Consider the following 15,346-nt stretch of genomic DNA (forward strand, 5'->3'; position numbering starts at 1 on the left):
GTCGGACAGAGAGCGGCCTTCGGCAGGTTCCAGGGGAAACGGGGCTGGGGGGCGCGTTGATGGGGAAGTGGGCGCACAGCCAAGGTCCCCACCGCAGGGTGAGCTTGGTGAGCTCAGCTCCACGCCCACCCCCGGCCAAGCCTTGAGCAGAGACCACCTCCTCCCCCGCAGGCCCAGGCACGGCCCGTCTGCCTGTCCCCACCTCCCCCCCAAGAGGGCAAAACGCCCTTGAGGTCAAAACTCGCCTTTACTCAGGAATCAGAGCGGGGGCGGGCAGGCTCCGAGCAGAGACGTTGGTGGGAAGGGAACAAACCCCAGTCCATTTAGGTTCCCCTTGTTCTGGAAAAGACTGAGACAGACCAGGCATCCTCGCCGATGTGGGCACCAGGGCTTCGGGAGCCAAGCAAAGCCAGAGGGGGACGGTTCCAGACGGTGACTTCCGGAGCGGGCGCAGGGGACAGGCACGAAGGCTGCCACGCTCCCAGGACAGCACGCTCTCGGAACCGAGCCGAGTGCCTGGCTGATGGGCTCTACCTCCAGCCGCCCTGGGGAACAGGTGGGCCCTGACCGTCCGGTCCTGCTCCAGGCTAGTCCCGCCTCTGCTCCCCGGGGCGCGCGCCCACAGCCATCCATCACTTCCCGGCCTCCAGATTATTCTGGGGCTGATTAAATTAGCAAATGCAATCACAATCTGAAGCGAGTTAATTGAGAGAATTTATTTGGGCCTGACAGTTTTATGCATGTTTGATTAAGTATTATAAGGTTTGGTTTTGATTTTGCATAATTTAACTTTAAATCCTGCACGGGGGGGCCATCAGCCATTAACGACCAAAATAAACCTCTTTTAAGATGCATCTATTTATGATTTATTTCTGAATGCAATACCTTCCAGATTTGTTTGGTGCTCTTACCAAAGAGAGAAAGTTGTTAAAAGTAACATTCTGAGCCACCTCGTTCACCCCATAAATCTGCCGGAATGTATACAATTCATTAAAAGTTTTGAAAGAAGTACAAGTTAGTATTTATGTGGCAACAAGTGACATAGAAATGCTTATGTTGGAGTTCCCATCGTGGCGCAGTGGTTAACGAATCCGACTAGGAACCATGAGGTTGCGGGTTCGATCCCTGCCCTTGCTCAGTGGGTTAACGATCCAGCGTTGCCGTGAGCTGTGGTGTAGGTCGCAGACGCGGCTCGGATCCCGCGTTGCTGTGGCTCTGGCGTAGGCCGGTGGCTACAGCTCTGATTGGACCCCTAGCCTGGGAACCTCCATATGCCGCGGGAGCGGCCCAAGAAATAGCAACAACAACAACAAAAGCCAAAAAAAAAAAAAAAAAAAAAAAAAAAGAAATGCTTATGTTTGTCTTCTGAGTGTGCCATAAAACACATCCACCCCGCTGGGCTCCTCCGAGCCAGACAAGTCGCCCGCGCTCCAGGCCGATGATAAATCCGCCACAAATCTTCACGCCTCTCAGCACAAAACTGTTCAATCAACAGAGGTACGCGTTGTGTCTCTTGTGAAATTAGCACAGGAGAAAACACTGCCCAGGCCGGGACTGGGGCACGGGGGCTAGAAGCGACCCAACGGGCGTGTGCGCTCCCCTTGAACGTGAGCCTCCCCGCCCTCTGGGTGGCCCGGGTTCCAGTTTTGGGAGGGCACGTCTGTGAACTGGCCATGGCCTGCCACCCGAGAGGAGGCCAGCGCCACCAAGAAGGTGGGCCAGGCCGGGAACTCCGTCCCTGGCAGCGTTTAATGAGCATGGGTCCTGCCCTGGCCCTGGCCAAGGATGCCGTGTCATCAAACCCTCGTTAACGGCCGCTGGGGATGGGACATGCAGCCCAGATGGAGGCTGGACACGTAAGAAGGTGCCATGGCTTGGCCCACCATGGAGCTTGTGGCGAGAGGGAGGACGGACCCAGTTCTGAAATCAGGGCAAGTCTGTCATCCGTAAACTAGGGTCCAGCCACCTCGGGCTGTCCCTAGGTCACTCCCAAGCCCACAGCGGGTCTGTGTGCCCCAGTGTCCAGCCCCACCTGCTGTCCCTCCCGTGCCCTTTCCACCTGCAGTGCATGCACACGGAGCCTGGATGGAGTTGGGCAGGCTAATGCCCACGGCTGTCACTAGGCGATGCCAGACTGAGGCCTGTTTCCCTCCAAAGCCCAGGCCTCAGTTTTGAATGCCTAGCCCAGGCCGGGCACTTAACCAATCAGCCAACCAACCAACTCAGGTAGTCCTGGGCCCTGCTGTGTGCCAGGCATTAAGACTGCAGCAGAAGCTTCAGCTCCAGACTAGTGGAATGGGGGCAGGCCTCCCTACCAGGCACGACCACGCTGAGACTGAGCAACCTGCTCGTGCTGGCCTTGGACTTGGAAGGACGCAAGAGAGCCAGCCGCTGGGAGATCAGGAGCCGGGGAGGCAGAGGGGGCACACTCCCCTCCCCCACTACCTCGAGGACACAGCCGCCCGAGAGAAAGAGGACTTTTGCTCATGGCTGGAAAGCAGGCCAGAGCCCAACCAGGCAGGCTGGGCCTGCAGCCCACGCTCTGGCCGTCCCCCACGGTACTGCCCTCCGTAAGTGCTGTCCTGCTTTGGTGTGACACACTGGCAGGTGGCCATCAGGACACTGGCCCAGAATCCACCTTGAGGAGAAGACAACCTCTCTGGGTTCATGGCAGTAAAGGAGGGATCACAGCAGGGGCAGGAGAGCGCTGATCTCACAGAGGCTGGGATTCTGTAACCCAGAACCAGCAAGGAAATAGCCTTGGGTGAGGCGACCAGGGACTCAGCCAGAGTGCCCAATCAACTAGTGATGTCTGCCTTGAGTGCCCGATCAACTAGTGATGTCTGCAGGGGACCTGGATAAGACAATCCAGTACGCATGCTACGTATCAGGGGCGGGATTCATCCTGGGTTTTGGAGTCAGGCTTGACTTGAGCAAAAATCCCTTTCCTCATCTGCAAGGTGGAGGCTAGACTATTTACCTTGAAGGTGGTTATAAGGATTTTCCTTTTTTTTTTTTTTGTCTTTTTAGGGCCACACCCACAGCATACAGAAGTCCCTGGGCTAGGGGTTGAATTGGAGTTGCAGCTGCCGGCCTCCACCACAGCCACCGCAACGCAGGATCCTTAACCCACTGATCAGGGCCAGGGATCGATCCCACGTCCTCATGGATATCAGTTGGGTTCATTACCACTGAGCCACAGCGGGAACTCTGTTACAAGGATTTCAAATGACATGTTCCCTCAACCCACGTGAGGATGCGGCAGACCGCCCCAGGCCTGGCACCATTCTGTTACGCTCACGGGGTCCGAGAGGCAGGGTGTGGACAGGGAGGGGACAGGGCTTCCCTGCTCCATGCCATTCAGGAGCTCAGCTGGGAAGACGTGAGTCAGTAGAGGACTCAAGGGCTGCGGCCAAAATCACCCAGAGAGCTGTTCACTCACACGCCTGATGCCTGGGCCAGGACCCTGAGGCTCAGCAGGGCCACACCGTGGGCTGTCCCACGTGCCTCCACATGGCCCTGCGTCTCACAGCACAGTCCGCCGCTGGCTGCTGCAGGGGAGTGTCACGGAGGCTGCGGTGGAAGCTGCAGAGCCTGGCAAATCCCACGGCGTCACTTGGGCTCAGGACCTGGTCCCCAGGGCGACCCCCAGCCAAGGGGAGGGAATGCAGTCTGCCTCTTTTTTTTTTTTTTTTTTAAAGTTTTTTTTATTGCTATTTCCCCCATGCAATTTTGTTTTCTGCTGTCCAGCAGGGTGACCCAGTCACACAGACACGCACCCCTTCTTCTCCCGTGATCAGGCTCCGTTCTAAGGGACTAGACAGAGTCCTCGGGGCTACACAGCAGCATCTCACTGCTCATCCATCCCATGGAGTCTGTCTCTTGATGGCGAGGTGACAGCAGGACGGCTTATGAGGACTTTGAGGTGGCTGAATCCTAATACCCCACGTGGTTGGGACGCTTGTGAGGACGAAGCCCACCGACACGGGGCTGGAGGCCGCGCTGGCCCTGCCCACGGACGGACGGACCGTTAACACATGAGCCTGGAGAGGCCCACCCCTCCCCACACCCACGCCTGCAGGGCGGCCTGGGGTCGGGATCAGGACCCCTTTACTCTCCTGGGCAGCAAGAGCCCCTCCTCGTCTGGCCCCTGAAGTGCCTGGAGCCTCCTCACTCCCCAGCGAGTGCAGGGACCGCCGGAGCCAGGCAGCCTTCAGGCTGGCAGCTCTTTCGATTTAGTCATCAAAACACGTTTCGCATTTATTGGAGGCGTCTGCTCAAACCCGCCTGAAGGAGGTTTCTGTAAAGGCAGAGAGGACAGGGTTTGCGGGCCCCTGGGGCTCTGTCGCGGGAGGCCACTCGGCTCCATGGGAGCCACAGACAAGCGGGGAGCACGAAGGATCTGGTCTGGGCTGCCCCAGGTACCGCCAGGCCTTGAGGCCTCCGATGGAGTTGGGCCCTTCATGCCCACCGGCGGGGCTCTGCGCTCCATGTGCACTGTCCCAGCAGGTGGCGCCAGGGCACTGCCCGCAGCCACCCTGACGCCCGCGGGAAGGGCAGGGGCAGGCGAGGGAGGGGCGCCTGGGAGGACGGAGACGGTGGGGGAGCCCCACACCAGGGCAAGCCTTCGAACAAACGCAGCCTGGGGGGGTCTCTCCCCCCGCCCTGCCATGGAGCTGGCCCTGAGGACACAGCCTCGTCCTTGTCCTCGGGGCTCCTGACCTGGCGGTGGTCAGGCTGCAGATGGGTGACATCTGGCATTTCTACTGAACGAAACAACAGAACGTATCAGTGTGTCGTCAGGAGAAGTACTGCTTTATGAAGCTTCAGGAGTTGTTTAAAAGTGGGCATGTGTGCACTAGATCACAGCACAGAAATACATCCTACTGTGAACCACAGTAAGAAACTGAGCTAGTGGAGAACACTAAATACAGAACCACCATAGGATCCAGCAATCCCACTCCTGGGCATATATCCAAAGTGTTCCTTGAAAACGACACATGCACCCGCATGCTCATGGCAGCTCTATTCACAACAGCCAAGACATGGAAACAACCCACATGTCCCTCGACAGACGACTGGGTGAGGAAGATGTGGTATATATATGCAATGGAATACTACTCGGCCGTGAAAAAGGACAGAATAATGCCACCTACAGCAACATGGATGGAACTAGAGACTCTCATCCTGAGTGAATTAAGTGAGAAAGAGAAAGACAAATCCCATATGCTATCACTCATGTCTGGAATCTAATAGATGGCACAAATGGACCTTTCCACAGAAAAGAAACTCATGGATTCGGAGGACAGACTTGTGGTTGCCAAGAGGGAGGAGGAGGGAGGGGGATGGACTGGGAATGGGGGTTAATAGATGCAGACTATTGCCGCTGGAGTGCATAAGCAATGAGACACTGCTGTAGAGCACTGGGAGCTATATCCCGTCACTCGTGATGGAACTTGATGGAGAATAATGTGAGAAAAATATATATATACACATATACATTTATATATATATATAAACGACTGGGTCACTTTGGTGTACAGTAGAAATTGGCAGAACACTGTAAATCAACTACAATGGAAAAAATAAAAACCACAAAGTTGATAAAAAAAACTGAGTGGAAGAGACCGTCTCTTAAAGGATCTCTGCTGCTTTTGAGGCAGCAGAAGGGTAACCCCCTACCAAGAGGGGGCCAGGGGAGGGGTGGCACATCGTTGGAGGCAGCATCCCAGAGGAGGGGAGACTGACCGGGGTCTTGAAGGGTGCAGAGGAGGTCACTGGGCGGAGGATGGGCGGAGGGACGGGAAGAGCCAGGGTGGAGAGACACGTCATTGACAGGTGCAACGGGGCCTCCTCAGAGTGGAGCAGGCGCCTGCACAGAGGGGCCCAAGGAGACAGGCCTGGACCGGGGGCTGGGAAGGAAAACCACCACCCTAGGGTAGGGTGCAAAGTAGGGGGCTGCGGCGGAGACCCTGCTCACAGAGAAGGTCTTAGGAATCACTTCCTAAAACGCCCCTCTTCACTCTCCTCCTCCGCTGCTGCTGCTTCACCTAACCTGGAAATTGTTCAAAGCGCTCAGGGCCTCAGGCCTCTTCGGCCCCTTCCTCCCCTCTCCTTCATGATCCTGCCAGACTGTCCTCACCAGCAGAGCAGCAGCTAAAGGGACAGGACCACAGGTACCCGCAAGCCTAAGTCCCGACCTACACCACAGGGACCGGGCGTGGGCAGGTCGGGGTTGGGACTTGCACCCGGAGGTGATGTGCTCACCGTTAGGGGCTCCTGCAGGCAAAGAAGCTCGTGCTCGAGCGGGTCCGTCAGGAAGAGGGCAATACCCAACTGTCTTTTGTAAGGGACGCCTGAGGAGCTGGCTTCCGTCACAGAATCCAGAACAGAAAAAAAAAGACCAGGACACCCCCGACCCCCGCCACTGGGGGACAGAACCAGCCACTGCCACGTATGGGCAACCAGCAGATTCTCCGAACTTGTCAGAATTCAGGCAGACGGAACTTGCCAACTACAACCAAGGAGCGCGAAGTGTTTCCTCTGTTTTGACCCTGGTCAGATGAAAATATTGAAACACGTCTGCGCGGAAATCTTTTCTCCCTCCCGGGACGTGGCAACCCCAGGGCTCGGTGTCAGCCAGCGCGCCCTGACTCCCTGCATTTCAAAACGTGTGTCCACTGGCGGTGTCCCCAGCCCGCCCGACACCTTACACTTGGGGACCTTGGTGCCGGGGGTGGCCCGCCGACTACCCCCAGCTCGCTGTGTCTGGGGACGCCTATGTCTGTGGCTAGTGTCAGCCAGCCTGGCCTGACTCCCTACTTTTGGGGACGTGTGTCCGTGGGCGGTGTCAGCCAGCCCGCTCCCGACACGCCGGGCTGCAGACACGCAGGACGGGGGCGGATCCCGCGACCAAAGGGGAGCACGCTCCAGAGGCCAGAACTGCACTGGCGGCGGGCTGCGCGCCTGCGCACCTCCAATCGCCTCGGGCGTAGCGACGCATGCGCGGGGGCGTGGCCTCGGACTCCTCGGCTCAGGTCCACCCTCTGCGCCTGCGCAGGACTGGCCGAGGCGCCGGCGGAGTACGTGAGGTGGTGTCGCCGGGCGGAAACGTCATGGGTCGCGCGCCGGACACGCACGTACCCACGCACGCCCAGGGGAAGCGCCGAGTTCCGGGCGCTCAGGGTCGGCCCCGAGCAGGGGGAAGGGAAGCGCTCTCCGTGTCGGGGCGGGCGGAGGGGCGTGAGGAAAGTCCTACGGTGGCCGCAGAGGGACGTTTCTACGGCTCCCACGCTGGGCCAAACGCCGCCGGGCGCCGGGCGCGGGAGCCCCTGGCCCTTCGGGGCAGCCCCGAGCGGGGACGCTTGAGGGTCCGGGCCGCGCCGTCGGCACCATGCGGCCGCCCTGCTCCCGGAGCCCCGAGGGACAGGCGGCCGCGCGGCTCGGGACGCCGGCGCGGAGAGGGCACCCGGTGAGCGGGCGGGGGTGCCCGGGCGGGGCGCAGGCGGCTCCCGGGGGCGCTGCGCGTCGGCCCTGCCTGCCTCCAGGATCCGGGGCCTGGCAGCCCCCAGAGGCGGGCGCCCGGACTCCGACCTGGAAGCCCGTGGCGCAGACGGGTTGCTTGCGCCCAAGTGATGGGAGGATGGCGAGCGGCCCGCCCCCAGCCGCGACCCCGAACCGTGAAGGGAGCACTAACGCCGGAAAGTCATTGGCTGCTGTCAGACCGGGTCTGGCCGAAGCCTGTGGGGAGGGCTGGGCCTGCGGGTAGGGGAGGGTGGACGTGCCCGGCTTCCGGCTCTTCCGCCTCTGGCCAGAGCAGCACGTGGGCGGCCCTTTGCCCTGACCCGTGGCGGAAAGGAAGCTAGCAGGAGCCCCTGTGCAGGCCTCCGGGCTGAAGGCCTTGTGGTGGAGGCAGATGCCCTGGACAGTGCCTCCCCGAGCCCGTAACCAACTTCGCTGCTAGGTTTTTACGCATCGGTTCTGTACTTGCCGTTCTGTGTTTCTCTCTCCACGATTTCGGCACGCCATAAATGGCGGTTCCTAGGCCAAACCAGGGAGCCACTTGCTATTTCTCCTTTCCTGGGGTGGCCCAGTCCATTGGGCTCCATGCCCTGTGATGACACCACTGGCCGTGGGCAGTCACCCTTTCTGCCAGGCACAGGCAGCCCCTGCCCTGTTATGCCTGCTTCCTACAGCACCCCTGGGAGTCCAGCACTGTCCACGTCCCGGTTCTGCAGAGCAGGGAGGGTTTCCGGGGTGAGGTGACCTGCCCGAGGTCCCTCCAGGTAAAGGACAGCACGAGGGTTCGGGCTCCGCAGGGGAGCCCAGAGCCCTGTACCTGCTGCCGGGTTCCCAGCACTTGGCCTGTCAAGTTGCTCAAGAGAATGGCTGTCTGCCCTGTGGGCACCCTCTCCCTCCACCAGTCCTGTGGTGGCTGCCACTCAGGGACTGATTCGCCCTGGATAAAGCAGCCACAGAAGTGCAGGCAGGAATGGGCATCCCAGATAAGAGCCAGACGGTGAGTCCAGGGAAGGGGACTCCCGCCAAGCCTGGGGGGTGGGGGGGGAGCTTAGCCAGGGTTTCTACCGGCCTTTCATGCCGTGTTGCTCTTTGGCGTGTCCTCAGCATTCGTTAAAAAAAGACTAACCCTGGGGGGATGTAAGCAGGTCCCAAGTCTCTGACTCAGTGTCCCCGCAGCCCCCGGCTGGCTGGTGGCCCGCGCTGACCCGGCTCCTCCCCCTGTCGCTCTCCCTGCAGGCCCACGCCTCCCCCGGCGCTCTGCCTCGGACCCCGGGGCCCGGGCGCTCATGACGCCTATGCTGACCGCCACCCGGACGCCGCCGCTGCGAGCCTGCGCCGCCGCCCGGCCCGATGCCGGTCATGCCGATCCCCCGGCGGGTGCGCTCCTTCCACGGCCCGCACACCACCTGCCTGCACGCGGCCTGCGGGCCCGCGCGCGCCTCGCGCCTGGCCCGCACCAAGTACAACAACTTCGACGTCTACGTGCGGGCGCGCTGGCTCTACGGCTTCATCCGCTTCCTGCTCTACTTCAGCTGCAGCCTCTTCACCGCCGCGCTGTGGGGCGCGCTGGCCGCCCTCTTCTGCCTGCAGTACCTGGGCGTGCGCGTCCTGCTGCGCTTCCAGCTCAAGCTGTCGCTGCTGCTGCTGCTGCTGGGCCGCCGGCGCGTGGACTTCCGCCTCCTGAACGAGCTGCTCATCTACGGCATCCACGTGACCATGCTGCTGGTGGGCGGCCTGGGCTGGTGTTTCATGGTCTTCGTGGACATGTGAGGGCCCGGCCACCTCGCCCTGGGGGGGCTCTGCTGGGAGCCCCGGGTGCATGCACCTGCTGCAGGTTCTTTTCTTGAGACCTGGGAGGCCGGGCCCGGTCCGCCCTTGCCCACAGACACCACCTGGGTGCCTGACCTGGGAGAGGAGAGGGCTGAGGCTTTCTGTGAAGGGACCTTGGCACCTGCCCTCCTTTCTGTGCGTGCTTTCGGGGCAGGACCTCCGGCCACCTGCTTGTGGTTCCAGGCTGCACTTTGCCGAGCTGTGCCAGGGTGGGAGCTGGGGGGGGGGTCCGGTCTGCACTTGGGGAGCCTGTCCCTGTCCCCAATCCAGGACACTGGCATCGCCTCTGGAGTTCCCTGGGAGAGGGGCTGCCCAGGCGCACTTCTCGGGAGGGTGTGACTGCTCCCGGCCCAGCCTTAGGGAAGCGTCAGGCTCCACCAGCAGACGCACCGCACTGCCACCAAGCTCTTCACTCTGCCCCGGGCCACCCGAGCCCTGGCCTAGCCCGCAGGCCCTCCGCCATCTGTCACTCTGTGAGGCGCTGGTCCTGAGTCCCAGGCTGGGCTTCAGGGTCACCTCGGTTTGCCTGGCAGGTTCCCAGATCAGGGTCAACCCAGAGGAGTGTGGGGCCCAGGGTCCACCTGTCTCCCTCCTGGGTGGCGGGTCCCAGGGCCCACCTGTCGCCCTCCTGGGTGGGCCTGTTGAGAGTGCCAGCCAGGTGCTGTCATCTCGTCAAGCGTCCGTTTCTGGGGAGGCGGCTCTGTCTTTTTCTGGCTTTGGGGGCTTTCCATCCCATCCCCTGAGGGAGTGTCCAGGATGGAGACGTGCTTGTCGGAACAGATGTCAGAGGTGGCCCGAGGGCACCAGGCTGGACCTCCCAGCGAGGGGCTCGGCCGCCCTTGTTCCTGCCTCGGCAGCTGTTAGAATGGAATGAGGGCGTTCCTGCGGAGGCTCAGTGGTTAACAAACCCCACTAGTGTCCATGAGGACGCAGGTTCAATCCCTGGCCTCGCTCAGTGGGTTAGGGATCTGGTGTTGCCGTGAGCAGTGGTGCAGGTTGCAGAGGAGGCTTGGATCCTGCGTTGCTGTGGCTGGGGTGGGTGTAGGCCAGCTCCAGTTCGACCCCTAGCCTGGGAACTTCCATATGCTGCACGTGCGGCCCTAAAAAAGCAAAAAAAAGCAAGTTGAACGTGGGCCGGAAAAGAGCAAGTGGCCCAGAGGGCTTCTGCTTGTGGAGAGAACACGCCGGAGGCTGGTGCTTGCCCAGACCCTCCCCCTGGCCTCTGCCCACTGGGGCGTCGCGGGCAAGTGAGAGGGACTGAGTAACTACGCTGGGGCACCAGCCAGAGGCAGGACTCAGGGCCCCAAATTGAGGGTGACACCTCAAATTGTCCCCACAACCCCTGGGCACGGGCGGTGGCCCCTGCAGCCCTGCCTGGCCTGCCAGCCCAGCGGCCAGGGGCAGCTGGCAGGACCATTATGTGCCCCCCGCGAGGCAAACCCGAATCAGGTAGAGAGCAGAAAAGTACTCGGCTGTGCGCCAAGCCCTTGACTCCGTAGCCAGCTTCGGGCTGACGCGGCCACGCGCGGTCCGGGCAGCTCCTGCAGGCAGAGGGAGCGAGTCCGCCTGACCTGCGTGGGTGGCGGGCCAGACCCCGCGCGGACCCTCTTCTCAGGGCTGCAGAGAGTCATTTGCACTGGATCACGCTGTTCCCGAAAAGCTTCGTCTTGTGTTCACTGGCGGCCGTTACCCGGGCCCGCCGAGGCTGCCCACGGGGGCGTGGGCGCAGGGCTGGGCGTCGGGGCCTCGGCGGCGCAGATGCAGAGCTGCTCCCTGCCGCGAGTGCCTGTGAAGTCCTTTATGGAATGAGCCACCTGCATTAAACTTATTTTTTTAACACCTTGATGGCGTGATGGCTTACAGCTCAAAACGTTAGGAGTTCCCGTTGCGGCGCAGTGGTTAACGAATCCGACTAGGAACCATGGGGTTGTGGGTTCCATCCCTGGCCTTGCTCTGTGGGTTAAGGATCCGGCGTGGCCGTGAGATGTGGTGTGGGTCGCAGACACGGCTCGGATCTGGCATTGCTGTGGCTCTGGTGTAGGCTGGCGTCTACAGCTCCGATTCGACCCCTAGCCTGGGAACCTCCATGTGCCGTGGCAGCGGCCCTAGAAAAGGCAAAAAGACAAAAAAAAAAAAAACCAGCTCAAAACGTTTATTCCTCTTCTCCAGGACGTAACCTGCCAACACCGCCACAGGGCCGTTTCTCTGAGTGAGACTGACACCTGCCACGCAGGAGGCCTGAGTGTGATGGGCTGCAGGGGCCCAGCCAGGCCTTGGGGCCAGGGTTCCACCACCTGAGCCTGTGTGTCCTGGGGTTTTGGCCGGGGTGGCCCGGCAATTTGTCAGTGCTGGCCGAGGGGCCTGGTGCGGGCTGGATTGAGTGCACAGGTAAGCGCCTGTCGCCGTGTGAGAGGGCGGATGGCGGTACGTGGGCCCGTCCGGACAGGACTCAGTTCCAGGGCAGACACTTCGGCACAGGAGGAAAAGGGACACAGGCCGAAGTTATAGTTCTTGTTTCACCAAAGAGCCGCTTGAAGAACGAGAGACGCGACCTCATTCAGCGTCTTTATTTCACAAAGGCCTCCGGCTTCTGGGCAGGGACACCCACATTCCTCTCTTTAAGGGTGGCGTCCTTCCACGCGGGGCTGAGGGTGGCGTCCTTCCACGCGGCCATGGGCACCAGAACGCGCCCTTGGAAGGCGAGCCTGGCTGCTGCCTCGGAATTTGTGGAACTAAATGTTTCAGAGGGAAACAACCCAAGTCTGGGAGTTCTCTGGTGGCCGAGCGGGTCGAGGCTCCTGCCTTCTCACCGCTGTGGCTCTGGTTGCCGCTGTGCGGCGTAGGTTCGATCCCTGGCCCAGGAATTCCCCTGTAGCGCCTCTGTGGCAAAAACAAACAAACAAACCCCTAAACCAAAAAAGAGAACCTGAAGTAAACGTTGCAACTCTCATTTAAAAAAAAAAAAGTCCTTTTGGGGTTTAGCTTTCGATGGCAGAGTTGGTAAAATCCTTGTGAAAGCCTGGGGCCCCCCACCCCCCAAGCAGCGAGGACCCTTGGGTGTTGCCTTTTGTCTGACGAGGCCTTCGAGGCTCAGGTGGGCGCACTGCTTCCCAGGCGGCCCCCTTGTCCCCAGACCTGGGCCTGGGGTCTTCATTTCTCACGGGCTCCAGGCGATGTGGGGAAGGTGGATCCAGGCACAGGAGTGAACCAAACGTGAGACCACCCGCGGGCACGCTGGCTGCACTGGCAGCAGGTGGCAGTGGCTGGCACTGTCCCAGACTTGTCCTCACCATGCCGGAGCCTCGGGGATGCCCGCTTCCTGCCTCTTCCACAGGCCCCCTCGCATGGCCTCTCCTGGTTTGGGGCGAGTGGCAGTGTTGCCGTCGGCAGGTCTCTGGGCCGGTGCTGTGCGGTGGGGGTGCTGTCTGCACTGTGGGGCAGGCGCTGCCAGCCCCGTGGGGCCCTGAGTGCAGGAGCCGGGGCTGCCAGGCTGAGCGGCTGGGGTTGGGTCTGACCCCCCCTCCCCCAGGGCTCTGGTCGCCCTCCTGGACCATGCACTACACCTGCCAGGTGCTAATGGGGTTTCTAGTACCACGAGCCTGTGGGAGCTGAGGTGCTGGGGAGGGGCTGGGGCCTTCCTGCTGGGCCCCAATCCTCTGGCCAAATTTACCCGACGACCCCTGGGGACAGTCACCATTTTCAAAGAGCACGTGCTGAGCCGGCCACCGCGGGAAGGCAGAGGCTGTGTGGGTGTGCAGACCGTGCCCCGGTCACCTGCTCGGGTGCCGTCCAGGAGGGGTCCCTGGACCCTTGGGCGCCGCAGTCGGGAGCTGGCTGTGTCCACCCTGTGTCCCAGGGGAGCTGTGCCTCTGCTGGGAGGGGAGGCGGCCCCTGGACAGCGGTGATTTGGGAGGGGGCGGCAGCACAGCGGCCACAGAGCAGGAGGCTGGCCCAGGGCGGGCGGGGGGACAGTGCCCGTGGGGGCGGGGGGCGAGGTCTGGCAGGAGGATGGGCAGGTTTGCATGGAGATCCCTGGCGGGAGCGGAGTGTCTGGAGGGCAGCAGGTGTCAAGGCGGAGGTCAGGAGGTCAGGGCCGGGGCAGAAGCCTTCGCCGCTGAAGCTGCAGCCGGAGGAGGGAGTGGGGGAGGGGGGCCGAGGGGTGGAGTCGTGCTTTCTTCACACCAGGTGCCGGCAGCCCCTCGGCGGCCAAGCCCAGGAGCCAGGCTGCCTTTCCAGCCCGTCCCTCTGCTGAGCGACCCCAGCCAGGGGGAGGCAGCCCACAGTGGGAGGGAGGCCGCGGCAAGAAGGGGAGTTTCCAGAAGCCAGATGCTTATTTGCTGTCCAGGCCCCGGCCCCCGGCAGAGGTGGACAGGGGGCCGGTACCCGATGTCCTCTTTGTCCCTGCAGCCTGCAGCCACCTCTGGCAGCCCCGGGACGAGATGGTGCCTCCAGGGGCCGTCAGACCCTGCGTGGTTCCCCCCCCCGACCCCCGGGGGGCCGGCCCTGCGGAGGGGGGGCAGCCTCACCCAGGCGGGTGGGTGGCTGGGGCAGGCGCGGCCCAGCTCTGGACCGGAGCGTGACCCCCAGGCCGCTGCGGAGGAAGGGCCATCCCCCAGGACCCGCCCGCTGCGGATGTTGGCGTTCCTGACCTTGAGAGGTCCCTGTCCCTGCGGCGCCTGATTGGACGAGGGAGGGTGGCAGGCGCTGGCTCCGTGCTGACTCAGCGCCTTCAGGAGGGAGCCGCTTCCTTCCCTGCGCGCAGGCCGGCCGCTGGCTTCTCCGTCTTCGGTGTTGTCTGGAAGGGCCCTCTCTTCCGGGAAGGCCCTTCCTCTCACTCTCGGGAGGCCCGGCTCCTGCAGGAGCCACTTTCCAGAAAATCCCCAGTCGTCTGACAGGTCCCCGAAGGGAGCCCCTCACCCCCCGCCCCCTGCCACCAGCATCTTTGCCCGGGAGGGGACAGGGCGACATGGGAGCAGCGGGAGCAGCTGATTCAGCGCTCGTGGGCCTGCCCCTCCCCCAGCCCCCGCCGGGCAGCGTGCCCAGGCAGGCTGGCAGCTGTGGCACACAGGGCCTCTGGCAGGATTGCTGTGGCTCTCGCTGTGTGGCCTGCACTGCGCCTGGGGGGTGGCGGGCTGACGCTGGGAGGGCCTGCGCGGGCAGGCGGGCTGCCAGGCGCCCTGGTGCGGTGGCATCCACGGCCTGATGCAGAAGAGGCCACTGCGGTCCCAGAAATCAGCCTGTCCCAAACCAGGAGATGGCGGACAACCACCCCCGGCCTCGTGTGGTCTCCCGAGAGCCCAGGTCGGGAGAATTCCACAGCTGCTGGCTGGTCAAGCCACCTACCAGCCTGATCGAGGTGGCCTGGAGCCCTGGGGTGGGAACAGGCTGAAAGGGGCAGGCGCTGCTACTGGTGGGGACCAGCCAGCTGATGAGAGCAGCCTGGGCCAAATGGGGCAGAACGAGAGGCAGCACCCCTAAGGACCCAGAGTGGCAGGTGGCCCGGGCGGACCCTGGGGCAGACCCTGAGCCCGGGCAGGAGGATGCTGGCTCTGTCCGCCACGAGGGCCCCGTAGGCACGTGTGACGGAGATGTGGGACCGTCCTCGGGTCCCCAGCCCAGGGAGGGCCACCGGGGGGTTGGGGGCGAGCATTGGGGAGGCACAGCCTGGAGGCGGGGACTGGGCAGCCACCCCAGATCATCCCTCTGGACCCAGCAGTCCTGTGGGCCCTGCAGTCCTGTGCCACCTGCTGTGGTCGGTGGCTCTGTCAGCGAACGTCTTCGGACAAAGCCCCAGAGGCCGATACGAGTGTCTGAAGAGTCCAGGCCACGTTCCCATCAGCCGCACGGGACCCTTGCTCCCTGCGGGACGAGGCCGGCCCTCCTGCCTTCTTAGACCCTTAATGACCAGTCCTGGCTGAAAAGCCGCGTGACCAGTGCCACAGAATCTATCAGTCCAGGCTCGTCCCTGGGAGGAGGTATGTCCCCTGCTGAGGGC

General features: G+C 62.4%; 2 protein-coding genes across 3 annotated transcripts; both read left to right on the forward strand.

The window, feature by feature from the left end:
- The first annotated feature begins 6,984 nt into the window (after positions 1-6,984).
- On the forward strand, positions 6,985-8,456 carry LOC110258089. Its single transcript, XM_021081254.1, has one exon. It carries the CDS (start codon positions 7,002-7,004, stop codon positions 7,473-7,475), a length of 474 nt encoding a protein of 157 aa, XP_020936913.1. The 5' UTR covers positions 6,985-7,001; the 3' UTR covers positions 7,476-8,456.
- Positions 7,147-11,196, forward strand: TMEM250 (transmembrane protein 250). Of its 2 annotated transcripts, none has more exons than XM_021081255.1 (2): positions 7,147-8,518; positions 8,758-11,196. In XM_021081255.1, exon 2 carries the CDS (start codon positions 8,872-8,874, stop codon positions 9,289-9,291), a length of 420 nt encoding a protein of 139 aa, XP_020936914.1. In that variant the 5' UTR covers positions 7,147-8,518; positions 8,758-8,871; the 3' UTR covers positions 9,292-11,196. The 2 variants fall into 2 exon arrangements, with proteins under 2 accessions (XP_020936914.1, XP_020936915.1); XM_021081256.1 differs by having other exon boundaries at positions 7,320-7,471.
- Positions 11,197-15,346: the final 4,150 nt, after the last annotated feature.

The sequence above is a fragment of the Sus scrofa genome, unplaced genomic scaffold, assembly GCF_000003025.6.
Source record: "Sus scrofa isolate TJ Tabasco breed Duroc unplaced genomic scaffold, Sscrofa11.1 Contig1206, whole genome shotgun sequence".
Lineage (NCBI taxonomy): Eukaryota > Metazoa > Chordata > Mammalia > Artiodactyla > Suidae > Sus > Sus scrofa.

Bases quoted from the DNA above. Each gene is read 5' to 3' on its own strand.
- TMEM250 (XM_021081255.1), top strand. From the start codon at position 8,872: ATGCCGGTCATGCCGATCCCCCGGCGGGTGCGCTCCTTCCACGGCCCG.
- LOC110258089 (XM_021081254.1), top strand. From the start codon at position 7,002: ATGCGCGGGGGCGTGGCCTCGGACTCCTCGGCTCAGGTCCACCCTCTG.